The sequence below is a fragment of the Symphalangus syndactylus genome, chromosome 10 (assembly GCF_028878055.3).
Source record: "Symphalangus syndactylus isolate Jambi chromosome 10, NHGRI_mSymSyn1-v2.1_pri, whole genome shotgun sequence".
NCBI lineage: Eukaryota > Metazoa > Chordata > Mammalia > Primates > Hylobatidae > Symphalangus > Symphalangus syndactylus.
Genome location: NC_072432.2, coordinates 115,517,762 through 115,545,681, shown reverse-complemented (window position 1 = coordinate 115,545,681; position 27,920 = coordinate 115,517,762). Strand labels below are relative to the sequence as shown.

Genomic DNA, 27,920 nt, shown 5'->3' with positions numbered 1-27,920 from the left:
TATACATATATATATATATTTATTTTTGAGACAGAGTCTTGCTCTGTTGCCCAGGCTGGAGTGCAGTGGCGCAATATCGGCTCACTGCAAGCTTATGCAGGAATATTTTAGGAGTAGATGTAAATATTTTAGCCAACCATATTCTAAAAAAAGATATAATATCCTCATATACTCCTAAAATATTCTTTTCATACTATTACCTCTCTGAATGACAAATACCTGATAGGAAGAACTGGAGTATACAAAATTAACCTGGAATTACTTAGACATTAATTATTTAGTTTATTTTTAAAATCTTTGTTTCTCATTATGCTCATTAGAAAAAATTTACTTTTAAAGTAGGTTGTAGGTGACGTCGGCAAGATAGCAAAAGAGAACGTCTCCAGCCCTGGTCCTCCTACAGAAACAATAGTTTGGAAGCCATCCATGGCCATAAGTGCCATTGTGAGAACCTTCGGATTGAGGTAGGTGGTTATGAAACCTTGGTGGAGCCCAAGACTAGGAAGGGCTGCTTTGAGAAGGTAGGCCCACTGACCTTTCAGCTACAGACCCAGAATCAGCCCGTCCCTTGTAAACCTGGCTCCAGTCCCACCTGTCTGCAGTCCTACCACCAGCCTCATCTATCCTGGGAAGGAACCATGTCTGTTGATGTCCCTAGTAACAGATCCACCAACCAGACCCAACTGCAGACTCAAAGCAGCACTCTGACCTGGCTCCAGCCCTGCTCTAATGTGGCCAAGAGGAAGTCCTGCCTTAACAGGGACCTTGTGGAAATCATGCCTGTCCATTTCTCTGGTAAAAGGGCTGCTGATTGGACCCAAACATAAACCCAAACCAGCCTGTGACCCGGCTTGGGTCCCACCCTATTGAGTTCCAGAGACAGCTCTCCCCATCCATGGGACATACTTATCCATGCCCCTAGTGGTAGGCCCACTGACTGTGAACCCTAGTGTAGCTCCATAATCTAGCTTCAGCCCTGCTTAATCACAATACCACAGGCAATCTCATCAACCCAGGGACTCTACAGGAGAATATTTACTTGACGAACTAGTCCATACTGGAAGGCCCCTGCTCCTTCAAATGCACAGACTCCATTGCAAGGCTATATGAATTATAAAGAACCAGGTAAAAATGACACCACCAAAGGAAACTAATAAAGCTCTAGTAATTGGCCCTAAATAAATAGAGATGTATGAATTGCATGACAAAGAATCCAAAATAATCATCTTAAAGAAGCTCAGTGAACTACAACTAAACAAAATCAGGAAAGCAATAAATGAATAAAGAGAGATGTTTAATAAAGAAACAGAAACCATAAAAAAGAAGCAAATAGAAATCCTGGAGCTGAAGAATACAATGACTCAACTGAAAAGCTCAAGAGACAGCTTCAACAGCAGACTCAGGCAGAAGAAAAGAACTGGCAAACTTAAAAGATAGGTCATTTGAAATGATACCATTAGAGGGACAAAAAGAAAAAAGAATAAAAAGGAATGTGGGAAGTATACAGGACTTATGGGACAACATCAAGTGAAAATAATACAGGCATATGGGAGTTAAGGAGAAGAAAAAGGGGCAGAAAGCTTATTTTTAAAAACTAAAGGCTAACAGTTTAACAAATCTGGGGAGGAAAATCGACATTTCAATTCATGAAGCCCAAAGGTCTCCAAATAAGTTAAACACCGAGACGCATTATAATTAAGTTGTTAAAACTCAAAAAGAAAAAATCTGAAAGCAGCAAGAGAAAATCTGCTTGTCACGTAACATACAAGGAAGCTTCTATAAGACTATCAGTGAATTTCTCAGCTGAAACCTTGCAGGCCAGGAAAGCGGGAGATAATATATTCAAAGATGCACCTGGCCGCGGTGGCTCGTGCCTGTAATCCCAGCACTCTGGGAGGCTGAGGAAGGCAGATCACTTGATGCCAGGAGTTAGAGACCAGCCTGGCCAACATGGTGAAACCCCATCTCTACTAAAAATATAAAAAATTAGCCAGGTGTGGTGGTGTGTGCCTGTAGTCCCAGCTAGTCAGGAGGCTGAGGTAGGAGAATCACTTGAACCCGGGAGGCAGAGGCTGCAGTGAGCCAAGATCACACCACTGCACTCCAGCCTAGGTGACAGAGCAAGACCCTGTCTCAAAAATAGAGTAAAACCTGAGATTAATTACATTAGGTGCGTGAACGGGGAGTAAAGTGTAGAGTTTGTATAAGTCATTGAAGGTAATTTCTTCTGAGCGTAAGACAGACTGCTATAACTATAAAATGTTTGATGCAAACCCTATGAATAAAAAAGCACAATAGATACACAAAAGATAAAAAGAACCAAAATACCCCACTACAAAAATAAAAATCAAATCACAAAGAGAAAAAGAGAGGAATAGTAGAACCATAAAACAGAAAGCAACCAACAAAATGGTAATAGTAAGTCCTTACCTATCAATCATTACTTTAACTCCCAAATCAAAAGATATAGTACGAGTGAATGGATGAAAACAAGACCCAACTACATGCTGTCTACAAAAGACTCACTTTAGATTTAAAGACACACATAAGCTAAAAGTAAAAGGGTAGAGAAAGGTATTCCATGCAAATAGTAACCAAAAGAGAACATGAGTGGCTAAACTTTTATCAGACAAAATAGACTTTAAGTCAGAAATCATCACAAGAGGGAACAAAAGTCATTATATAATGATAAAAGGGTCAATACAACAGAAAGATATAACAATTATAAATATATATGTACCCAACATCAAAGCACCTAAATATATAAAGCAACAACAGATCTGAAGGCAAACATTGACAGTAATAAAATAATAGCAAGTAGGATGGGCACGGTGGCTCACACCTGTAATCCCAGCACTTTGGGAGGCCGAGATGGGTGGATCACCTGAGGTCAGGAGTTCAAGACCAGCCTGGTCAACATGGTGAAACTCTGTCTCTACTAAAAACACAAAAATTAGCTGGGCATGATGTTGCATGCCTGTAATCCCAGCTACTTGGGAGGCTGAGGCAGGAGAATTGCTTGAACCCAGGAAGCGGAGGTTGCAGTGAGCCGAGGTCAAGCCACTATACTCCAGCCTGGGCGACAGAGCGAGACTCCATCTCAAAATAATAATAATAATAGCAAGTAACTTCAATACATCATTCTCTGTAATGGATAAATCATCCAGTCAGAAATCAATAAGCAAAAAACAGAACTGAACAACACTATGGACCCAATGGACCTAATACACATATACAAAACCTTTTGCCAAATAACAGAAGAATAGAATTCTTCCCAAGTGTAGACAGAATATTTTTTAGGCTATATGATCACAAAGAAGTATCAACAAACTTAAGAAGATGTAAATCGTCCTGAGTATCTTTTCCCACCACAATGGAATGAAACTAGAAATCAGTAACTTAAGAAAACAGGAAAATTCACAAATACGTAGAAACTACACACCACACTTTTGAACAACTATTGTGTCAAAGAGGAAATCAAAAAGGAATTTTAAAATTATCTCTAGATAGATCAGGATTTCGAGACCAGCCTAAGCAATACCACAAGACCTCGTCTCCTCTAAAAATTTTAAAAACAATTAGCTGGGCATGGTGGTACATCCTGTAGTCCCAGCTACTCAGGAGGCTGAGGCAGGATTGCTTGAGCCCAGGAGTTCAAGGTTGCACTGAGGTATCATTGTGCCACTGCATTGAGCCTGGGTGACAGAGCAAAACATCCTATAAAAAAAAAAAAAAAAAAAAAAAAACAAAAAAAAAACCTCAAGACAAATGAAAACAAAAATATACATATCAAAATATATGAGATGCAGCAAAAGCAGTACTTACAGGAAAGTTTATAGTAATAAATGCCGATTTAAAAAACAAAAAAGATCTGAATTAAACAACCTTATTTTACACTTCAAGAAACTAGAAAAAGGAGAATCAAGTAAGCCCAAAGTTAGCAGAAGAAAGGAAAGTTTAGGGCAGAAATGAATCAAACAGAGAATAGAAAAACAACAGAAAAAAGTCAACAAAACTAAGAGTTGGTTTTTGAAAAACTAAACAAAATTGACAGGCTGGGCGCGGTGGCTCACGCTTGTAATCCCAGCACTTTGGGAGGCCAAGGCGGGCGGATCATGAGGTCAGGAGATCGAGACCACTGTGAAACCCTGTCTCTACTAAAAATACAAAAAATTAGCTGGGCGTGGTGGCAGGCGCCTGTAGTCCCAGCTACTCAGAGAGGCTGAGGCAGGAGAATGGCGTGAATCCGGGAGGCGGAGCTTGCAGTGAGCCGAGATTGCGCCACTGCACTCCAGCCTGGGCGACAGAGCAAGACTCCGTCTCAAAAAAAAAAAATTGACAAACCCTTAGCAAGACTAAGAAAAAAAGAGATACTCAAATAAATAAAACAAAAAATGAAAGAGGAGACATTACAACAGATGCCTCAGAAATAAAAGGGATCATAAGGGACTATTACAAATAATCACACACCAAAACACTGGAAAACCTAGAAGAAATGGATAGAGTCCTGGAAATATACAACCTGCCAAAACTGAATCAAGAAGAAACAGAAAGCCCAAACAGATCAATAGCGAATATGGAGATTGAATCAGTAATCAAACAGTTCTCAACAAAGAAAAGCACAGGACCAGATGGTTTCATGGGTGAATTCTATTAATCATTAAAAAAAGAATTAATACCAATCTTTCTTAAACCTTCCAAAAAATAGAAGAATTCTTCCAAACTCACATTATGAGGCCAGCATCACTCTGATACCAAAGCCAAAGACACCAGAAGAAAGAAAAGTACAGGTGAGTATCTCTGATGAACATAGATTTTAAAATCCTCAATAAAACACTAGAAAGCCAAACTCAACAACACACTAAAAGGATTATATACTGTGGCTAAATGGGATTTATCCCTGGGATAAAAGAAGGCAGAGTATCACTTTGTTCAGCCTCAGCTGGGAACATCTGTCCTGGGTGAGTCCAATTTTTTATCTCATTATTCCCAGTAGCTACATTCTATAATGTTGCTGCAAAAACAGAATTAGCAAATAATGAAACACTACTGCTAAGGGGAATACAGGGTAAAGTTCCTGTGAGCCTCCGGTCATAACATTTTCACCCACCAATTAATATATAACCTTGTTTCAGATGTGTTTCTGTGTAACAATACTTTAGGTCATTTACACTGTTGATTCATTAACATTGAACTCATGGCCAAAACCACCATAACTTATGCCTAAACAAAGCTTATATCTAACACTCGCATATTTTCTCTGTAAGACACACCACAGCCTTCTTGTGCTTAGGGACCCTAGACAGCAGCACTTCAGCACTACACTTGGTGGCCATTCTAAACAGTGAAATCACTCATGAAAAGCACAAAAACATAAAACATGTTTCACTAAATAGAACTCAAAAGAATGCCTGTTTACAATATGAGGGCTGCAAAAAGAAGGTAGGGCGTCATTTTGTTCAACCTCAGCTAGGAACATGTGAGTGAGGTGGCTCAAACTTTTTGTTGCACTGCACACTGCATTCCCATGAATGATTATGAAACCTCTGTAAGTACTGATTTGGGTGTTACAAATATATCTTAGTAAGTGGGGGAATTCACAAATATGAAATCCACAAGTGATGAGAATCAACTATATATCCACAGGATTAAGTTTTAGAAGTAGAATTTCTGGATCAAAGGCCATGTACAAATGCCTTTGAGAGATATTGCCAAGTTGATGTCCACAGAAATTATACCAATTTCTATTCTGACAACAATGAGTATGTATTATGCTGTTTATTTTAAGCAATGTAAAAAGAAATAAAAGTTAAATGATTTCATCACATTAGTCACTGGAAAAGTTGGCATGGAGGAATGAAAAATGGTTGTTGGCTGGGTGGGGCCTGTAATCCCAGCACTTTGGGAGGCCAAGTAGGGAGGGTCACTTGAGTCTAGGACTTCAAGACCAGCCTGGGCAAAACAGCCAAGACCTTGTCTCTACAGAAAATAAAAAAAGCAGCTGGGCATGGTGGCACATGCCCATAGTTCCAGCTACTCAGGAGGCTGAGGCAAGAGGACTGCTTGAGTCCAGAAGGTTGAGGCTGTAGTGAGCTGTGATGGTGCCACTACACTCCAGCCCGGGTAACAGAGAGAGACCTTGTCTCAAAAAAAAAAAAATTAAAAAAAAAAAAGAAGAAGAAAGAAAAAAAGACTCTTTACTATCCACCTGACAAGGGATTAATAACCAGAATATGTAAGGAGCTCAAACAATTCAATAGGAAAAATCCAATAATCCAATTTAAAAATGAGCAAAATATCTGAATAGACATTTCTTAAAAGGAGACATAAAATGGCAAACAGGTATATGAAAAGGTATTCAATATCACTGATCATCAGAGAAATGCAAATCAAAACTACAATGAGATATCATCTCACCCAGTTAAAATGACTTTCATCCAAAAGACAGGCAATGATAAATGCTGGTGAGGATGTAGAGAAAAGGGAACCCTCATACCCTATTGGTGGGAATGTTTAGTACACTACTATGGAGAACAGTTTGGAGGTTCCTCAAAAAACTAAAAACAGAAGTACCATGTAATTCAGCAATCACACTACTATGTATGTATATAAAAGAAAGGAAATCAGTATATCGAAGAGACATCTGCACTTCCATGCTTATTGCAGCACTGTTCACAATAGCCAAGATTTGGAAGCAACCTGAGTGTCTATTAACAGATGAAAGGACAAAGAAAATGTGGTACATATACACAATAGAATATTATTCAGCCATAGAAAAGAATGAGATCCTGTCATTTGCAACAACATGAATGGAACTGGAGGTTATTATGTTAAGTGAAATAGGCCAGGCACAGGAAGACAAACTTTACATGTTCTCACTTATTTGTAGGAGCTAAAAATTAAAACAATTGAACTCATGGAGATGAGAGTAGAATGATGGTTACCAGAGGCTGGGAAGGGTAGTAAGAGGGGAAATGGAATAGTTAATAGGTAGAAAAAAACAGTCAGAAAGAATGAATAGGACCTAGTATTTGATACTGTGAGATTTAAACAATGGGGTGACTATGGTGAATAATAATTTAATTGTACATTTTAAAATAACTAGAAGAGGCCGGCCACAGTGGCTCACGCCTGTAATCCCAGCACTTTGGGAGGCTGATGTGGGTGGATCACTTGAGGTTAGGAGTTCCAAACTAGCCTGGCCAACATGGTGAAACCCCATCTCTAAAAAACACAAAAATTAGCCAGGCATGGTGGTGGGTGCCTGTAATCCCAGTACTCGGGAGGCTGAGGCAGGAGAACTGCTTGAACCTGGGAAGTGGAGGATGTGGTGAGCTGAGATCACACCAGCCTGGGCGATCGAGCAAGACTCCATCTCAAAAAAGAAAAAAAAAAAGGTGGAAAAAAAAAACAACAAAAAATAAAATAACTAAAAGAGTATATAACAGGATTGTTTGTAACACAAAGGATAAATGCTTGAGGTGATGGATACCGCATTTACCTTGATGTGATTATTATACGTTGTATGACTGTATCAAAATATCTCATATAACCCATAAATATATATACCTACTATGCACCCACAAAAATTTAAAAAAATATTTTTTTAAAGAAAAAAGGTTGTTTAGAAGAATGCTAAAAGTAATGGCAAAATCAAAGTTTCATGTGTGTGTGCATGTGTGTATTCTAATGAACACATTATCTTAGCCAATTAACAGAGATTTTTAGGGAAATAAATACATGTATTATTTGCCACAATAAAATACTGGGATTAAAAATAATTTAGATTTCCAACTTCTCTATGTCTTCCTTTTTTTTTTTTTTTTGAGACAGAGTCTTGCTCTGTTGCACAGGCTGGAGTGTAGTGGCACAATCTTGGCTCACCGCAACCTACACCTCCCAGGTTCAAGTGATTCTCTTGCCTCAGTCTCCCAATTAGCTGGGATTACAGGCGTGTTGCCACCACATCTGGCTCATTTTTGTATTTTTAGTAGAGATGGGGTTTTGACATGTTGGCCAGGCTGGTCTCGAACTCCTGGCCTCAAGTGATCTGCCCGCCTAGGCACCCCAAAGAGCTGGGATTATAGGCGTGAGCCACCACGCCCTGCCTGTCTTCCTATTTTTGAGTGTCTAATCATAATGAAAGCTCCTGTGAAATTTAAAACAACAGCCAACTTCCAGGAAATGTACTAGGCTTAGTTCACAATGTCCTGTTCTTTTTATATCTTAGTCTATACTAGTGGTTACAAAAGTTGGAGAGCTTTTGAAAATACAATAGGATTCCTCTCAGACCTAGTATATCAGAATCTCTGGGGAAAGAGCCAAGAAAGCTTTAATTTTTTAAAAAAAGTGTATAGATAATGTTTAGGAACAAATAGTCTAGATCACTTAGAGTCAGACAAAAATATCAGAGCACTGCAGGATGTCCAATCTTGTTTGGTGTATTACACTTCTTAAGGCATAATACCTAAGAAAATATAAAAAGCCAAACAAACAAACAAGTTTCTTGCCTCCTATTAATCGAAAAATTAAACAGGAGTGCTTATACTACACAGATCTGAAATATAAAATGCTGAAAAATACTGATGAAATGAATTACAGTTTCCTTTCATAATTTTCGACCTCAAGGACTAGCTTACCTGTAGAAATAAGAGCACCCTCGGACAGTGTTGTGGGTATAGTGCTCCAAGGTCTTCTCATTGCCATAATCCTCTGAGGGATCAGACCAAAGCAGGTCACACACAGGTCCAAAGGCGGGAGGTTCCGTAAACCTGTCTAACTAGAAGACACACAAAAGCCAAAAGAAAAAAATCAGGAGGAGAGCAAAAGGCTTCTTGGAAACTAGTATGTGTCAAAGAAAAACCCCTTTCACCCACAAGAATGTATTAGGAGAGAAGCCAGTGTGCCCCTAAAGGATTTTCCTGCAAGAAAAGGAACACTTAACAATTTTAGACACATAATTTTTATTATTTTTCTGCAATACATTTTCTTTTTTTTTTGAGACGGAGTTTCGCTCTTATTGCCCAGGCTGGAGTGCAATGGCACGATCTCGGCTCACTGCAAACTCTGCCTCCCAGGTTCAAGCGATTCTCCTGCCTCACCCTCCCTAGTACCTGGGATTACAGGCATGTGCCACCACACCTGGCTAATTTTGTATTTTTAGTAGAGACAGGGTTTCTCCATGTTGGTCAGGCTGGTCTCCAACTCCTGACCTCAGGTGATCCGCCCTCCTCAGCCTCCCAAAGTGCTGGGATTACAGGCATGAGCCACCACGCCAGGCCTGCAATAAATTTTTATAAACATCCCTGTCATCTAACCATACTGTAGTAAAGGACCCTCTTACATCCTAATCGTAAAGCAGCACTAATTTAATTCAAATGTGAAATCAACCACTATAGAGATATACTATTTTAGAAAGACTATGACTATATAAAATTAATTTTAATTGTCTAGGTGAGCCAATGTTACCATGAGAGCAGAAATGTTTCACAATGGTTCTGTTCATTGCAAACCTCATTCCAGTGGAGATTTCTTTATTTTAAAGAATGCTAATTTTGTAAGGGTGTTTATCCTTTTCAGTCTATGCAGTTGAGGTATTTCAATATGAGTTATTAACTTAAGCCTTTAGTCACTGCTGCTTTAGTTCAAAGCATAAAAACCAAGAGAAAACAAGTAATAGAATAGCTGAATGCCAAGAAGAGAATTTCTACTGTGTGAAAGAGCTTTTTATTGATACAATTGATTCAGAATTATAAAATTCATATTTTACTATGTAAAAGAGAAATGCTGGTTATTTAAAAGACAGTAAGGCAAGAGAAAAGCCAGTACGTATAGCTACACCCTCTCACCCTGAGGAGACTTTCTTCAGAGAAAATAGTTTTATAAACAGAAAAATCTTTAGTCTCAGTACCTATAAGAGAGGATGAGTATCCACCACTTTGATTAAAAAAGAGAGAGACAGGTAGAAGAATTCAAAGGTAGAGAAGATAAGAGGACCATGTACAATTAAAAATTGGCCATCTTTTTCCATAATGAAGATACAGAATCTTGGAAATAATAATCACCAAGGAAGGCAAGGAAAACAATGAAACTGTATCATCTAAAATGTCAAAGCCAATGCATTTTGGAGCTGGCAGTGTCCTCAGACCATCCCTTCCAACTTCCTCATTTCATAGAGAAGAAATGTGACTAAGAGGTTCAATAACTTGGTCAAGGTTACACAATTAATGGCAGGACTGTGATTAGAACCCTGGTTTCCTTCCTTTTGCACTGTGATATAATTCAAAATTTCAGGACTATACTATAAGAATGTTAGCTTTCTCGTTGGTAAAAACATACAGCTCATTAAAAATTTTAATTCCTTCCTTCCTTCCTTCTTTTTCCTTCTCCTTCCTTCCTTCCTTCCCTCCCTCCCTGCCCGCCCTCCCTCTTTCTTTCTTTCTTTCTTTCTTTCTTTCTTTCTTTCTTTCTTTCTTTCTTTCTTTCTTTCTTTCTTTCTTTCTTTCTTTCTCTCTCTCTCTCTCTTTCTTTCCTTCCTTCCTTCCTTTCCTTTCTTTCCTTTCTTTCTTTCCTTCCTTCTTTCTTTTCTTCCCTCTGTGCCCCACGCTGGAGTACACTCGGCTCGCTGCAGACTCCCTGCGTCCGACTCCCGTGATTCTCCTCCCCTGGCCTAAGGCCTACCTGGGATTGCCAGCGCGTGCCACCACCCCTCCCTGGTTTTTCCCCTTTGGCTGGAGGCGCGGTTTCGCCATGTCGGCCAGGCTGGTCTCCAGCTCCTGACCTCCGGTGGTCTGCCCGCCTCGGCCTCTAGAGGTGCTGGGACTGCAGACGGAGGCTAGCTCACTCGGTGCTCGGTGTTGCCCGGGCTGCAGTGCGGTGGCATGGTCTTGGCTCGCTGCAGCCTCCGCCTCCCAGCTGCCTGCCTTGGCCTCTCAGGGTGCTGGAATTGCAACCTCTGCCCGGCCGCCCCCCACCGTCTGGGAGGTGGGGAGCGTCTCTGCCCGGCCGCCCATCATCTGGGTTATGAGGAGCTCCTCTGCCCGGCCGCCCCATCTGGGAGGTGAGGAGCGCCTCTGCCCAGCCGCCACCCCGTCTAGGAAGTGAGGAACGTCTCTGCCTGGCCGCCCATCGTGTGGGATGTGAGGAGCGCCTCTGCCTGGCCGCCCATCGTCTAGGATGTGAGGAGCGACTCTGCCCGGCCGCCACCCTGTCTGGGAAGTGAGGAGCGCATCTGACCGGCCACCCATCGTCTGGGATGTGACGAGCGCCTCTGCCCGGCCACCCTGTCTGGGAAGTGAGGAGTGCCTCTGCCCGGCTGCCCCATCCGGGAAGTGAGGAGCCCCTCTGCCCGGCCGCCACCCCATCCGGGAAGTGAGGAACGTCTCTGCCCGGCCGCTCCGTCTGGGAAGAAGTGAGGAGCGCCTCTGCCCGGCCGCCCCGTCTGGGAAGTGAGGAGCGCCTCTGCCCAGCCGCCCCGTGTGGAAGTGAGGAGCGCCTCTGCCAGGCCACCCATTGTCTGGGATGTGAGGAGCGCCTCTGCCCGGCCGCCCTGTCCGGGAAGTGAGGAGCCCCTCTGCCCGGCCGCCACCCAGTCTAGGAAGTGAGGAGCGTCTCTGCCCGGCCGCCCCATCTGGGAAGTGCGGAGCGCCTCTGCCCGGCTGCCCCCTCTGGGAGGTCTACCGCAGAGGCCAGAAGCAATGTGGGGGCTGGACGTGGTGGCTCACGCCTGTAGTCCCAGTACTCTGGGAGGCCAAGGCGGGTTGATCACTTGAGGCTAGGAGTTCGAGACCAGCCTGGCCAACATGGCGAAACATATGAAAAATACCACTGACAAACCAACCAACCAACCAAGCGACAACAAAACAGGTCTACCCTGGAGTCATACTCTAATTTTTTCTATTTTCCTCCCTTTCTGATCCTTTGTCCCACTTTCTTTTTCTTCCTCTTCCTTCTCCTTCTTCTTTGTCAAATAGAGGATTGAGTTACTCATTGATCCATACAAAGTCCCTCTCTCATTTATTTTCTTTAATTCCCACCCCCCATTTCTATTCTCCGTCTTCCCATGTGCAACCTTCCTAATATGTTTGATATGCATCTTTTTGTTTGTATGTACTTTTAGAAAATGTTTATTGTTTTGTGTGCAAAAAAATAAAAAAAAAAGAAGTATCATATGACTGTAAAATTCTACTCCTAGCTATCTATTCCAAGAGAAATAAAAACATATCTATGCAAAAAGCAAAACAAAAAAAAAATTATAATTTGTGGTAGATACATATCAAAATGTTAACAGTAGTTATAGTGATGAAATCAGAGGTAACTTCCATTTTCTTACTTTTCATTATCTATATTTGAAAGATTTCAGCTAAAAATATATTGGTTGACTGCAATAAGAAACAAATTTTAGGCCGTGCACGGTGGCTCACACCTGTAATCTCAGCACTTTGGGAGGCCAAAGTGGGCAGATAGTTGAGGTCAGGAGTTCAAGACCAGCCTGGCCAACAGGGTGAAACCCCGTCTCTACTAAAAATACAAAAATTAGCCAAGTGTGGTGGTGCGCACCTGTATCTAGCTACTCAGGAAGCTGAACCAGGGAGGCGGAGGTTGCAGTGAGCTGAGATAGCACCACTGTACTTCAGTCTGGGTGAAAGAGAGAGACTCCATCTCAAAGCAAACAACAACAAAAAAAACCCAACACATTTTAAAAATATACCCTATGAGAATAATAAAAGATTACTTACTTTCCTAATGTCATCTAAAGAAGTAATTTCAGGTGACATTCCTCCATGTACACAGAGAAACTGCTGGTTTAAGAGGGCAGCAAGAGGAAGACAGTCAAATGTCTCCATACAGGCATCATATACCTGTTCCGAATATTTGATTCGACCTAACAAAAAAGGAAAACCAGTCAATGGAAGAACTAAAATGTATCACATTTGAAAAAGGATATAGGCCAGGAGAATATGAAGCTACTTTAGAGCCATTTATTTTATATAATTTGAAAGCACAATTATCTTTGTAAAGATACTTTTGAAAAGTTGTGGATAATAGGTTAACAATACCTCTCTCCTCTTAAAGACAAGTGTGATCTTGGATTAACTTTCCAGCTCTGTTGCTTGGAAACGTGATAAGGTGACTGTCCACTGTTATTAGGCAACTGGCTTGTGGTAAAAATTACCCAGTTACCTGGTGGGAAGCTATAGCTTTGGGCTCCTCTGAAGATAGTTTTACAACACACATTGACACTTTTGATGCACGAGGCTTCTCTACCAGGATGGCTCCCTAATCTTCCCACTGTGGATATTTCCTTGTACCTGAGATGGTGAGAAGATGGGATGGGGCAAGAGAGATGGAAAGCTGCTGGACTGCGGTATGCACTCCTGTGAGGACCACTCCACTGAAAAGGAACGCCCAGTGCTGCCCTTCCTGACCTATATCCTTCTAAGTATATGGATGACAACTAGGGTCCATGGTAGTCTTGTGAGTCTGAATATTTTATTGGGTCTTAAAGATCTCTTAGGGTGTTGAAGATATATAAGTGGAAACTGGAGTCTTAAGAGACATCAATAAAATGTCAATAATGTTTTTGCTCATGATTTTTAAGGTCTGTAAACAAATGTCTTGATTCTATTTTCTCTAAAAACATTTGGCTTAAGCTGGTGTGGTGGCTTATGCCTGTAATCCCAATGTTTTGGAAGGCTGAGGTGGGGGGATCGTTTGAGGTCAGGAGTTTGAGACCAGCCTGGGCAACACAGTGATGCCTCATTTTTTTTTTTTTTTTTTTTTTTGAGACGGAGTCTTGTTCTGTCCCCCAGGCTGGAGTGCAGTAGTGGGATCTTAGCTCACTGCACCTCCGCCTCCCGGGTTCTTGCGATTCTTCTGCCTCAGCCTCCCGAGTAGCTGGGACTGCAGGCATAAGCCACCATGCCCGACTAATTTTTGTATTTTTAGTAGAGACGGGGTTTCACCATGTTGGCCAGGCTGGTCTCGAACTCCTGACCTCGTGATCTGCCTGCCTTGGCCTCCCAAAGTGCTGGGATTACAGGCGTGAGGCACTGCGCCCGGCCAAGGCCTCGTTTTTACAGAAAATTAAAAAACAAAATTAGCTGGCTGTGGTGGCACACACCTGCTGTCCAAGCTACTTGGGAGGCTGAGGTGGGAGGATAGATTGAGCCCAGGAGTTTGAGGCTGCAGTGAGCTAAGATAGTGCCACTGCACTCCAGCCTGAGCAACAGAGTGATACTCTGTCTCTAAACAATAAAAAATAAATGTTTGGCTTAATAAATTATATTTTGATGTGGTTGTCAACTTGGGGCTGCAGAATAAGGAAATACATCAGTGGGTGGAAGGAGGAGTCTCTACAAATCTCTGGAAAGGAAAAGTCATGAAATAATAGGTCGGAAACTGGAAAAGGGCATTTAAAGAGAAAAAGGAACATTTTCTTCTTCCTTGGCCTTGGTTTCAAAAAGTCAAGCTGTGCTCAGGGATGTGTGTGGGTAGAGAAGACCAGAAGTATAGTCAGGCAGCCCTGCAGAACCGTGAGCTCCTTCTCTTCTAGGATTCTGGAAGATGAGGTGGCCTACAGGACCCAGAAAACAAAGCTGTATCGAGTGAGTCAGACTATCTAGTTGGTAATTATTTCTGTGTTTATTTCCTTTTTGTGATCTCCAAGCCTTTAGAAAGACATATTTAAGGATCAGAGCCTGGTCCTGGCAAGGCTTTGGGGAATAAAGTGAAGAATGATGGGTCCAGATTTGGGCCAGACTGCAGTACTATATGGGTGGCAGGAATGATTGAGAGAGATCCCTAAGGAAGGTGTAAATGAGCAGACCACGCTTGAGGTTGTAAGGCCTTCCATCCCTAAGTGTGAAGATTTCTCTTTAACGCCAATACTGGGTGATCAGGGTTTGAGTTCATTAAGGGAGCCTGTGGGTTTCTTTGAGGTTTTCAGAACATTTTGTATTGCTGTTACAGCAGTCAGCATAATCTATTCCACAACATATGCTAACTTTATTAGGAGCTCAAAGTTAATAAGAACCATGTGTTATGCATCATTGCCTCTCCTTACAGTTATGTCCTTATACTCTGCTTTGTTTTAAATTTTGCTCATTTCAAAGTAGATCCAGCATTGGCCATAAAGTCTGTTGGAAGTAAAAAACAAACAGAAAACTCTTTAATTTATGGTCAGTGATTGACTTTTTCTCCTGAAAATCCTAGGAACCAGAGTTCCCTCTGTTGCCAGTGTCAGTAAGGAACTCCTCCATGGGAGTTCTACACTTGAATATAGGTAGGAATTTCAATTACTTATTAATTTATGCTCCATAACATCTTACATTGATAAATGCCTTTCAATCCCAAAAATGACTCAAAATAATTCCTTAGCCTACTTCCAAAAAAGAATGCCAAGTCTGGGCAAGTAATGAAGTGTATTGTCATTTTGTAAATTAATACAGGAGGTCAAAAATTAAGCAAAAAGAAGTTCATGTTATATTAATATGTGAATAAAATAGGCTATGAAAGGTTACCATCTTTATTTTTTCGAAGTATATGAATTGCATATATAATTACCAACATTTAATTTTCTGAGGGGTTAGATTGACAACGGTATCTATATTTTTCTTAGTTTAGCTGTTCTTTCCTTTTTATGATGAATATGTAATCTTTATATAATAACATTTATTATTATACTACCTTTTAAAAAAATTTTTTTAGAGGCAGGATCTTACTGTTGCCTAGGCTGGAGTGCAGTAGTACAATTGTAGCTCACTGTAACCTCAAGCTCCTAGGTTCAAGTGGTCCTCCTGCCTAATCTTCTAAGTAGCTGGGACTACAGGCGCACATCACCACATCCAGCTAATTTTTAAAAATTACTTGTAGAGACAGGGTCTCGATATGCTGCCCAGGTTGGTCTTCAATTCCTGGCCTCAAGCAATCCTCCTGCCTCGGCCTCCCAAAGTGCTGGGATTACAGGCATGAGGTACTGCACCTGCACCTGGCCTATATTACCTTTATTATTTAAATGTATTGAAGGCTCATGATGTGTCTGTCAGTGAGTTAAGCATTTAGCATGGCATGGTAGTGGAAGAGAATGGAGTCTGGAACTTGTTGCCCGATTTGAAGAACCTCAGCCCCCTCCACGTACTAGCTATGGGACCTTGGATAAAAATTTTAACTCTCTGTGCCTTGGTTTCCTCATCTATGGCCATAATAATAATAACACCCTAAATTGTAGATTCAGGGTTGCCGTGAGGATTAAATGAATTTATTTATGTAAAACATGCAGAATAATGCTGGCACTTAGTACATACTATGTTAAGTGTTAACTGATGAAAGTATTTAATACTCACAGAAACCCTAGGAAGTAGGTATTATTACTGTCTTCATTTAAAAACTGAGGAAATTAGGCTTACCTGCCCAAAGCTGCAAGCTAGTAACTGGCAGAACTGGGACTTAAACCTGTTCATGCTCTTAATGACCCTCTAATATTCCTCCTAATCATTATTTTTAAATAAGATTTTGAATAAGAGAATCTAAATAGCCAAATACATAATTCCCAGAGGTTAAATTAGCTGATTCAAGTGCTTTATTTTCAAGACAAATTTTAAGATATATCCCATAAAACAGTTATTTCTATAGTGAAGGGAAAATGCACTACAGCCATAGGATGACACTGATACAAGTTCTAACTAGTATCAATAATACAACATTAACAAAACAAAATTTTCAACAAAATTATTTGAAAGCAATTTTGAGAGTCAGCACTACTTACAAAAAATCACAATCTGGTCTAGTCACTGATGATATATTTGTTTCAATTTTTATTTGCTTTATTTATTTATTTATTATTATTATTGTTTGAGACACGATCTCATTCTTTCACCCAGGCTGGAATGCAGTGGCATTATCATAGCTTACTACAACCTAGAACTCCTGGCCTCAAGAGATCCTCCCACCTCAGCCTCCCAACGTGCTGGGATTACAGGCGTGAGATATAGCTCAAATTTTTTATTTTTTATTTATTTTATTTATTTATTTATTTATTTTGAGAGACTGGAGTGCAGTGGCGCAATCTCGGCTCACTGCAAGCTCCGCCTTTATTTATTTATTTATTTATTTATTTATTTATTTATTTATTTATTTTGAGAGACTGGAGTGCAGTGGCACAATCTCAGCTCACTGCAAGCTCCGCCTCCCGGGTTCACACCATCCTCCCACCTCAGCCTCCCGAGTAGCTGGGACTACAGGCGCCCACCACCACGCCCGGCTAATTTTTTGTATTTTTAGTAGAGACAGGGTTTCACCATGTTAGCCAGGATGGTCTCAATCTCCTGGCCTGGTGATCTGCCCACCTCGGCCTACCAAAGTGCTGCGATTACAGGCGTGAGCCACTGTGCCTGGCCCCAACATAGCTCAAATTTTAAAAGCCACAAAAGTGTATAATGTGCCTCCTGCTCTCTCTCTGCAGGTAACCAATATTACCAGTTTCCTGGGTGTCTTTACAAAGATGTTCTATGCAAACACATGCAGATATATATGTTTCTTCTCTTTCCAAAACATCCTTTTGGTTTTTACATAAATGATAGCATATATGTCCTGTTCTTTACTTGCTTTTTGTATGTAAGAACATATTTTGGCTATCATGCCACCTCTTCAGATGAAGAATGGAGTTAAGAATATGCCACCCCAAAATACACCACTCTGGCACACTGACAACTTCGAGTTAAAGGCACATGAAAAACCACAGGTACAAGAAGATCACTCTGGCCTTCATGCTGTTTCTTCTTCTTTTTTTTTGAAACGGGGTCTTGTTACATGCCCAGGATGGTCTCAAACTCCTGGGCTCAAGCGATCTTCCCACTTTAGCCTCCAAAGTAGCTGTGATTACAGGCACATGCTATAGTGCCCGGCTCATGCTGCTTTTTAAAAGCAGGAGACGAAATTCCTATTTGAAAGATGCCCTCCCAGAACAACAGACACTGAGACTTACTTAAAAATGGAGGGTAGGAGGAGGGAGAGGATCAGAAAAAATAACTACTGGGTACTAGGCTTAGTGCCTGGGTGACAAAATAATCTGTATAGCAAACCCCTATGACACAAGTTTGCCTGTATAACAAACCTGCACATGTACCCCTGAACCTAAAATAAAAGTTAAAAAAAAAAAAAAGAAAAGAAAGATGCCCTCCCTGTACTAGAAGGAAAATAACATTGTTATCACCAAGGATTAATAGTTGAGACTGAATTCAAATAACTCTTATCTTCTAGCCTCCTCACATCATTTAGTTACTTTTTCACAACTTACTACTTTTTGTCCGATTCAGCATATAAGTGTTCAGCTCTGAGTCTCTGGATCTTCATTTTCTTATAGCGGCTCCTATGTCATGTAGAACTTATATTAAATAAATTTATATGTTCTCTTATTAATTTATGTCAATTTAATTCTCAGGCCCAGCTAAAAAACCCTGAGAGTGAAGGTAAAATTTTGCCTCCCCTACAGGAGAGCTTTGTAATTTTTTAACATCTACCTAGTATTTCGCTTTATGGATATACCACAATCTAATTAGATCCATCTTTTGCTACTCTAAAAAATGCTGCAATGAGCAATGACAAACAATATTTGTTTATTTTTTTTAAAAATCCAGTTGTCATAACAATACTGCTTTCATTAGTAAAATTACAGGAGTTTCTGGAACTTGTCAGTAAGCTATTTAACTATACATTTTAAAAAATGGTTCGTGGAAGGGCCGGGCACGGTGGCTTACGGTGTAATCCTAGCACTTTGGGAGGCCGAGGCAGGTGGATCACGAGGTTAGGCGTTCGAGACTAGCCTGACCAACATAGTGAAACTGTCTCTACTAAAAATATAAAAATTAGCCAGGCGTGGTGGTGCGCACCTGTAATCCCAGCTACTCAGGAGGCTGAGGCAGGAGAATCGCTTGAACTTGGGAGACGGAGGTTACAGTGAGCCGAGATTGTGCCACTGCACTCCAGCCTGGGTGACGACAGAGCGAGACTCTGTGTCAAAAAAAAAAAAAAAAAAAAAAAAAGGTTCGTGGACATAAGAAATTCATTCACTTTAGAATCTCTGACCCAGAGCTATGAGCTTGGACCCAGAGTATTTGTGGAATAATATAAACATGAGGTTCCTTCAAAGAAAATAAATAAATAAATACATAAAAACATAAAAATAGGCTGGGCATGAGAGCTCGTGCCTGTAGTCCCAGCTACTCAAGAGGCTGAGGTGTAGGGACCACTTGAGCCTGGGAGGTTGAGGCTGTAGTAAGCTATGATTTTACCAGTGTGTTCCAACCTGGAGAACAGAGCAAGACAGGAGGGAAGGAGGGAGGGAGGGAGGGAGGGAAGGAAGGAAGGAAGGAAGGAAGGAAGGAAGGAAGGAAGGAAGGAAGGAAGGAAGGAGGGAAGGAAGGAAGGAGGGAAGGAGGGAAGGAGGGAAGGGAGGGAGTCCCAGCTATATAGTCCCAGCTATATAGGAAGGAAGGGAGGGAGGGAGGGAAGGAAGACAGGCAGGCAGGCAGGCAGGCAGGCAAGCACCATGTTTCTTGCTTTCTAAGTACGTAACAATGAAGAAATATTTTTGCAAAAACAAATGATATGTCAAAAATTAACTGTTAGTTAATTTAGCTCACACCTGTAATCTCAGCACTCTAGGAGGCTACGGCGGGAGGATCGTTTGGGGAGTTCAAGATCAGCCTTGGCAACGTAAGTGAGACTCAGTCTCTACAAAAAATTTAAAAATTAGCCAGGCATGGTGGCACACACCTACAGTCCCAGCTACTCGGGAGGCTGAGGCAAGAGAATCACTTAAGCCCAGGAGTTCAAAGTTGCAGCGAGCTATGATTACACAATTGCACTCAAGCCTGGACAACAGAATGAAACCCTGTCTCTTAAAAAAATAAATTTTGTTTAACTGTTAGACAAAGAAAAAATAAATGTTTGAGGCGATGGATACTGCAGTTACCCTGACTTGATAATAATTATACATTGTATACATATAGTAAAAATATCACATGTACCTCAAAAATACGTACAACTATTATACATCAATTTTTTTAAAAAGGAAAAAAAATTATACTTTTCCATAAAGAAAGGAATATTTTTTAAAAAATCTCTGCATTATAAAGCAATTTAAGATTGATACAAGAAAAGCCTTCACCCACCTCCCTCTTGAAAACATGAACAAGATTACAGCTGCACAATCTGGAACTAAGCCTCCCTTACTAATGATAAGACGCTAATTCTAGAAGCCACAGTGGCCACTGAAGAGAGATCAGCTTATCAGTAAAAACACCCATGCAGAGCCACACACATGCTCTCTTCTTATACAGGAATAAAATTTTAAACTTATACGTGAATTTGTGTGCTTGTTCCAAGATTTATTTACATTTCAGATGCAGCATTATAATAAAAAAAAAGGACTATCTTGGTAGATAGGAGAAAAAGAAAGCCATCAAGTTTAACTACAGTTAAATCATGTGAAAAGCAAATAAAAACCTGGGGTAAGAAATTCTGGGCAAAAGGAGATACTTAAAATGTTTCCAGGACCTATTGTTCCATCTTCTAAAAATAGTCTGTCAAAAAAATCCCTGATGTTATTATTACACGTTGCATTCCTGTATCAAAATATCTCAAGTATCCCATAAATACATACACCTACTATATACCCATAGAAATCAAAAATTAAAAAAATTCTGATAAGACAGAAGAATAATTAAGAAAAATGTCACCTAAAAAAACCTCTGAAACTTAATTCAAAACAAAGGCAGCCATAGGCAGCTTTCTTCACTACGTATCTACTCCTAATTCATAAAATTAGCTTTTATTGAGTATTACATTCCAGGGCATTTGTTAACCGATACACATTATTTAATTTTCCCAGCTAAGAAATGAAGGTGTTAAGGAATACCCCAAAGTTTGGTTTAGAAAAATAATATAAAATATTTCCAATTTTTGTATTTGGTGAAGTGGTTCCCAAATGACGGATGGTAGAAGCTTCCTAAAGACTCCAGAGCCGTCATTCTTAACCAGCAGCACACAGCTGAACTACCCTGGGTGTTTACAAAGCTTTTCAAATGCTTGGGCCCCAACTGGGTAATTTTTAAATTACCAATTTGAAAAATAATAATAATTACAAAAGTAGTACATAGTGGTGGTAAAAAATAATTCAAACAATACTAGAGAGTATATAAAATTAAAAGTAAGCCATACGCAATGGTATGCACTTATAGTCCCAGCTATTTAGGAGGCTAAGGCTGGAGGATTGCATGAGTTTGAGACTAGCCTGGGCAACATGCCAACACCGCATCTAAAAAAAAAAAAACAAAAACAAAAAAAAAACAAAAAACTCTTAAGTCCTCCTAACCCAACCTCCCACTGTTAATGATTTCTTCTGTACATTATATATTTTTAATTTACAAAGGAGATGACCATTTACATGCTCTGCAAATGGCTTATAAAATATCTTAGCATCTCTCCATATCAGTGCATATTATGGGTCTACCTTGGTCTGTCTGTCTTTTGTTTTTGGAGACAGAGTCTTGCTCTGTCACCCAGGCTGGAGTGTGGTGATCATAGCTGACTGCAGCGTTGAATTCCTGGGCTCATGCAATCCTCCTGCCTCAGCCTCCCAAGTAGCTGCAACTATAGGCACATGCCACCACACTCAGCTAATTTTTAAATTTTTTTGTAGAGAAAGAGTCTTACTGTGTTGCCCAAGTTAGTCTTGAACTTCTGGGCTCAAGCAATGCCCCCATCTTGGCCTCCCAAAGTGCAGGATTATGGGCATGAGCCACTGCACCTGGCCACCTTGGTCTTTCAATAGCTGCCTAGCATTCCATTGTTCAAAAGCATATTATCACTTATTTCATCACTGTCTTGTTGACATATTGATTACCTTTTTGTTGTTGTTGTTGTTGTTGTTATAATTAACACTGCAGTGAACATCCTTAAGCATCCATATTTTACTATCTTTTTGTGAATATATCTGTGTGGTAGACGAATTCTAAAACGACCCACATTGACCTACATCTTTGTATAATCCACTCTTCTTTCAGTGGATGAAAACTGTAAGTATGATGAGACTCCCATTATTTTGTCCCATTATATGGCAAAAGAAAGATTATCTTGGGAGGGCCTGATCTAATCAGGTGAACATTTATTTACTTATTTATTTATTTTTAGGGACAGGGTCTCACTCTGTCACCCAGGCTAGAGTGCAGTGGCACAATCATAGCCCACTGTAATCGCAAACACCCGGGCTCAATCTATCCTTCAGTCTCAGCTTCTTAAGTGGCCGGGACTACAGGCTTGTGCCACCATGCAGGCTGACTGAATTCTAATTTTTTAATTTTCTTTTTGGTAGAGAGGAGGTCTCACTATGTTGCCCAGGCTGGTCTTGAACTCCTGGCCTCAAGTGATCCTCTCCCCTTTGGCATCCAAAGTGCTGAAATTATAGGCATGAGCCATCATGCCTGACCTAAGGTGAGCCTTTCAAAAACTGATGAGGGTTTTTTTTCCAGCTAGCTGATCACAGAAGAGAAGGTCAGAGAGATGCATTCAGGCAGGCCTGGAAAAAAGCAAACATTCCTATTGGGAACTACCACTGGAGGCGACATGTTACCAAACTGCAAGCAGTATCCAGAAGCTAAGAGTCATCCCTGGTCAACAACTAACAGGACAACAGGGACCTTAATCCTACAGTTACAAGGACTGCCAACAAGTGACCTTGGATAAAGACCCTAAGCCCCAGATGAGAACTGAAACTCTGGCAACACCTTGATTTCAGTGAGATCCTATACAGAGAATCTAGCCACACTGTGGCCTGGACTTCTGACCTACAATAACTATGAGATAATAAATGTGTTCTTTTAAGCCACTAAATTTGTGATAAGTTTTTATGCAGCATTTAAAAAGTAATACAATCTGCATAATAAATTCCTACAAATGAAATTGCTAGATCAAGGGGATATGCACTTAAAATTTATAAATATATTACAAAATTGCTCTTCAAATACCTCACATCTTTGTTGTTGTTGTTGTTGTTGAGAACAGGGTCTCACTCTGTCTCCCAGGCTGGAGTGTAGTGGTGATCACAGCTCACTATAGCCGTAAACTCCTGAGCTCAGGTGATCCTCCCACCTCAATCAGCCTCCCGAGTAGCTGGAACTATAGGTAAGTGCCTCTATCCACAGCTAATTTTTTGTGTTTTTTTTTGTAGAGATGGGATTTCAACATGTTGACCAGGCTGGTCTTGAACTCTTGGGCTCAAGTGATCCACTCACCTCAGCCTCCAGAAGTACTGGGATTACAGGCATGAGCCACCATGCTCAACCTACACCAATTTAAACATCCACCAACAGTAGATTTAAAACTTCCTGGTAATTAGCTGCTGATTTAAAGTGTTTACTCCAGTAAGTCACCAAGGGCTGGAAGGATTTGTGTCTTGCCCTCTTGTAGCTGACTTTTGACAGAGGGACTTTTTAAGAAGTGATTATCCTCTAAAATTTCTTTTCATAACAAAGACCTTTTCTTCGAGGCTCTACTAGGAGGGAGGTTGTCATTACAACTACCATCTCCAATGTAAGAAGATACTGGTAGCAAGAATTCACATGAGCATATGAAACACTATAAATAGCAATCTACCTATCAGTAAAGGGATCTGTGGCAGATTAATAAACTTTGAGTCTCTGAAAACAAATGTAAAAGTTTTTTTAACTTTGAAAATTATTTTTGGAATAAAAGTTTAAATATTTTATAATATATTCTTCTAAGATAATAATCTGCAGAAAAATCTGAATAAGATACAAAATGAAATCCATGATCAAAATATCAACCATATGAACACTAAAGTATATTTATATATTCAGGTTTCGTTAAAAGGGGTAGATTTTAGAGCCAGATGGGACCCAAGATACTTAGTTTAGCTTCCTTATTTTATAGAGAATATGCTAACATTTTAGAAGTCAAAACAGGTAAAATTTTGCTTTTATTTCAGTACTTTCATCACAAAAATAAAAAATTTTTTTGGCATATAACCCAATATACATATTTTCTGGAAGACTACTTTAGAGTATGCCAAAAGTCTTTAAAATGTGCGTGCCCTCTAACCCAGAAATTCTTTTTCGAGAGTTTGTTCTAAAGATACAAATCACAGATGCTCATTCATTCAAATGAACTCAACCAGTATTTAATAAGCAACTTCTATGAGCAATTAATACTGCTGTGGGTGTTGGGGAAAACAACAGTGAACAAAACATACCCCTGCTAGCATGGAGCTTACATTCTGGTGGCAGAGAAAGACAGTCAACAAATAAATATAGATAAATCTCAGGTGTTGATAAACACTATGAAAAGAAACAGGGTATGAGGGTAAAATGATGAGATTATGATTTAGAAAAGCAACCAGAGGAGAAAATCTCGGAATAAATGACATGAATGAAATAGAATGTATGTCTTATAAGCAGATAGAGATCTGGGAAAAGAACTAAAAAGGCAAATGCCCTGGGGCAGGATCTCCCAAACATCCCCAACATAGTCAGCATCATACTGTTTGTTAGTGAGCAGCCAATTATGAGTACTAGATGCTAGTCAAGGAAATCTATGAGTTTTTTTTTTTTGAGATGGAGTCTCGCTGTATTGCCAAGGTTGGTGTAGAACTCCTGGGCTGAAGGGATCGTCTAGCCTCAGCCTCCCACTGTTATCTGTTTTTTTAAATCAGCTAGTAACGTTTTGACTTTCAAAATAATTCTATTCTTTTTTTTGAGTCGGAGTCTCACTCTGTTGCCCAGGCTGGAGTACAGTGGCAGGATCTCACCACAACCTCCGTCTTCCGGGTTCAAGCCATTCTCCTGCCTCAGCCTCTTGAGTAGCTGGGATTACAGGCACGCATGACCACACCCGGCTAATTTTTGTATTTTGAGTAGAGACAGGGGTTTTACCATGTTGGCCAGGCTGGTCTTGAACTCCTGACCTTGTGATCCACCTGCCTCGGCCTCCCAAAGTGCTGGGATTACAGGCGTGAGCCACTGTGCCCGGCCAATAATTCTACTTTTATATTAAACTTATTTTTACTATTACAGTAGTAGTTACAGTTAGAAACAACCTAAATATCCTATGATTGTTACTAAATTAGCTACATATATGATTGCGTGTTCGTAAGATGGAATACTTTTAAAAAATTAAAATAACGCTTACAGACCATGTTGTCAAAAATACTTAATGATATGGAAAAAATGCTACTATAGTAGGTGAAACAGAAATGTATTAAACAGTACATATGAGCCCAATTTTATTTTTAAAATATATACAGATATATATATACCTGAACTATTTCATAATAATAAAAAAGAATGGAAGACCACATTTCAAATAGTGTGATAACAGTGATTACCTCTAAGTGGCATGATTATGGACACTTTTATTTTATTTTATTTTTTGAGACGGAATATTGCTTTGACGCCCAGGCTGGAGTAGAGTGGTGTGATCTCAGCTCACTGCAACCTGATTATGGACATTTTTATCTTCTTTAGACTTCTCTATGCTTTCCAAATATCCCAAATTATTTATTTTATACACAAGGGGGAACCCAAAAGTTATATTCAAAATAAATGTCTTAGAAGATAGAGTCTTAGTTCTTTGCAGGTGAAAAAAAATAACAACAGGACAGGAAGCATTTGAATTCCATTAGTTTCTTTTTTCTTTATGTTTGATTTACTTAGGACAGGTTAAAGGGTAACTAAAAAGGTTCTAGAGGAGTGATTATACTTACATTCCTGTTTGAAGGTGAAATAGTCTGTAAGATGCCTGCATTCATGATTTCCCCGAAGCAGAAACAATGTTTTGGGATGATTAATCTTTAAACTCCATAAATACAGCACACACTACAAGACAAATTCAAGCATAAAATTTTCTTTGTGACCATTATAATGCATAAACACAATTTATATAATTCAAATGACTTGCTGTAATGGCATATCTCATTGTTACTCCCAAATTGAAAAATGAAACCTTCTGAACGTGATATACTTACTGTCCTAGAATTTGACAGAGTATAGAGTAGCCTTCATAGAAATCTCTCTCTAATCTCTGTTCTCATGTTCTATCTAAATATCTAGAACTCTCTCAGAAAGCCACTCACACATATATATTAGTCCTAAAACCTGTATTTTATTTAATTCCAAAACACTAAAGGCATTTTCACTAAGACCAGGAACAAGGCAAGAATATTTACTATCTCTGCTACCGTTCAAAACTGGTGTAAGGGTATTAGCCAATGGGATTATACCTCAATTAGAGGGTTAAGAATGGGTAAAGAAAAAATAAAACTATCTCTATTTGCAGATATAACCCCCCCAAAATCAATGATAAAATTAACTCAAATAATAAAATAATTCAGTAAACTAGCAGGATATAAAATTAATATACAAAATCAATAGCCCTACGGCACAGTGGCACACATATGGTTCCAGCTACTCAGGAGGCTAAGGCAGGGGGGCTCACTTGAGCCCAGGAGTTCAAGGCCAACCTGAGTAACATAGGGGGACTCCATCTTAAAAAAAAAAAAAAAAAAAAAGGGCCAGGTGCAGTGGCTCATATCTGTAATCTCAGCACTTTGGGAGGCTGAGGCAGGCAGATCACCGGAGGTCGGGAGTTCGAGACTACCCTGACCAACATGGAGAAACCCCGTCTCTACTAAAAATACAAAATCAGCTGGGCGTGGTGGCACATGCCTGTAACCCCAGCTACTCAGGAGGCTGAGGCATGAGAATCGCTTGAACCCGGGAAGCGGAGGTTGCCATAGCCGAGATCACGCCACTGCACTCCAGTCTGGGCAACAAGAGCAAAACTCTGTCTCAAAACAAACAAAAAAAATAGACCTTTTATACAGAAACAATCAACAGAACATCATGGTGGAGAAATCCCCATTTGTAACAGCAACAAAGAGGCCTAAAGACATAGGAATAAATTTAACAAGAAATGTGCAAAAGTACCTATAAAAATTTGGTAAATAATAAAGGTGGCATCTCAAATCACAGTAATAATGATGAACTTTTAAATAAATGGCTCTGGGACAAGTAGTTGCCATTTAAAAAAAAAAAGATAAAAGTTAGATCCACATCTCACACAAGGTACAATAAGCAACAAAAGGATGAGCAATCTAAATGTAAAAAGGAAGAACCACACAAGTTCTAGAAGAAAACATGAGTGAGTTCTTCTTAAGCCTGGTGTATAGGTCAAAATTGGTGTAGGTAAGAACTGTGTAAATAATGACTAAAAATCCAGAGGCAATAAAATAAAAGATGGGTAAATCTGACCACACAAAAATGAAAATAGGCCAGGCACGGTGGCTCACGCTTGCAATCCCAGCACTTTGGGAGGCTGAGGCAGGCAGATCACCTGAAGTCAGGAGCTTGGGACCAGCCTGGCCAACATGGTAAAACCTCTTCTCTATTAAAAATACAAACATTTGCTAGGCGTGGTGGCAGGTGCCTGTAATCCCAGCTACTCGGGAGGCTGAGGCAGGAGACTCGCTTTAACCTGGGAGGTAGAGGTTGCAGTAAGCCGAGATCACGCCACTGCACTCCAGCCTGGGTGACAGTGAAACTCATCCCAAAAATAATAACAATAATAATAATAATAATAATAATAATAATAATTTGCATAGTAAAAAAAAATTTGGCCAAACTGACAAAACTACACATTCATTTAACTTTTGACCCACTTCTAGGAATCTACCCTGAAGATACACTTCCAACAATATGAAAATAAATATGCACAAGGCTGTAGCATGTGTGTAATAGTAAAATATTAGGAACAACCTAAATGACCATACACAGGAGAGAGGCTAAGCTATGATGTGCTCATACAATAAAGCACAAGGATGAGAAAGATCTCTATAAACTGATTTAGAG

General features: G+C 40.0%; 1 protein-coding gene and 1 long non-coding RNA gene across 5 annotated transcripts in view; one reads left to right on the top strand and one right to left on the bottom strand.

Annotated features, from left to right (window-relative positions):
* Positions 1-27,920, bottom strand: part of PPP3CC (protein phosphatase 3 catalytic subunit gamma) — a 108,480-nt gene that overhangs the window by 19,851 nt on the left and 60,709 nt on the right. For all 4 annotated transcript variants that reach the window (XM_055295640.2, XM_055295639.2, XM_055295641.2 and 1 more), the window contains exons 4-6: positions 25,778-25,889; positions 12,738-12,883; positions 8,640-8,779 (exon numbers count right to left, since the gene is read on the bottom strand). In XM_055295640.2, the coding sequence (XP_055151615.1) occupies positions 8,640-8,779; positions 12,738-12,883; positions 25,778-25,889 (398 nt within the window). The remainder of the gene's footprint in view (positions 1-8,639; positions 8,780-12,737; positions 12,884-25,777; positions 25,890-27,920) is intronic.
* LOC134731663 (uncharacterized) lies at positions 397-22,890 on the top strand. The gene is made up of 2 exons (XR_010114129.1): positions 397-464; positions 22,530-22,890. It is a non-coding gene; the product is annotated as an uncharacterized lncRNA (long non-coding RNA).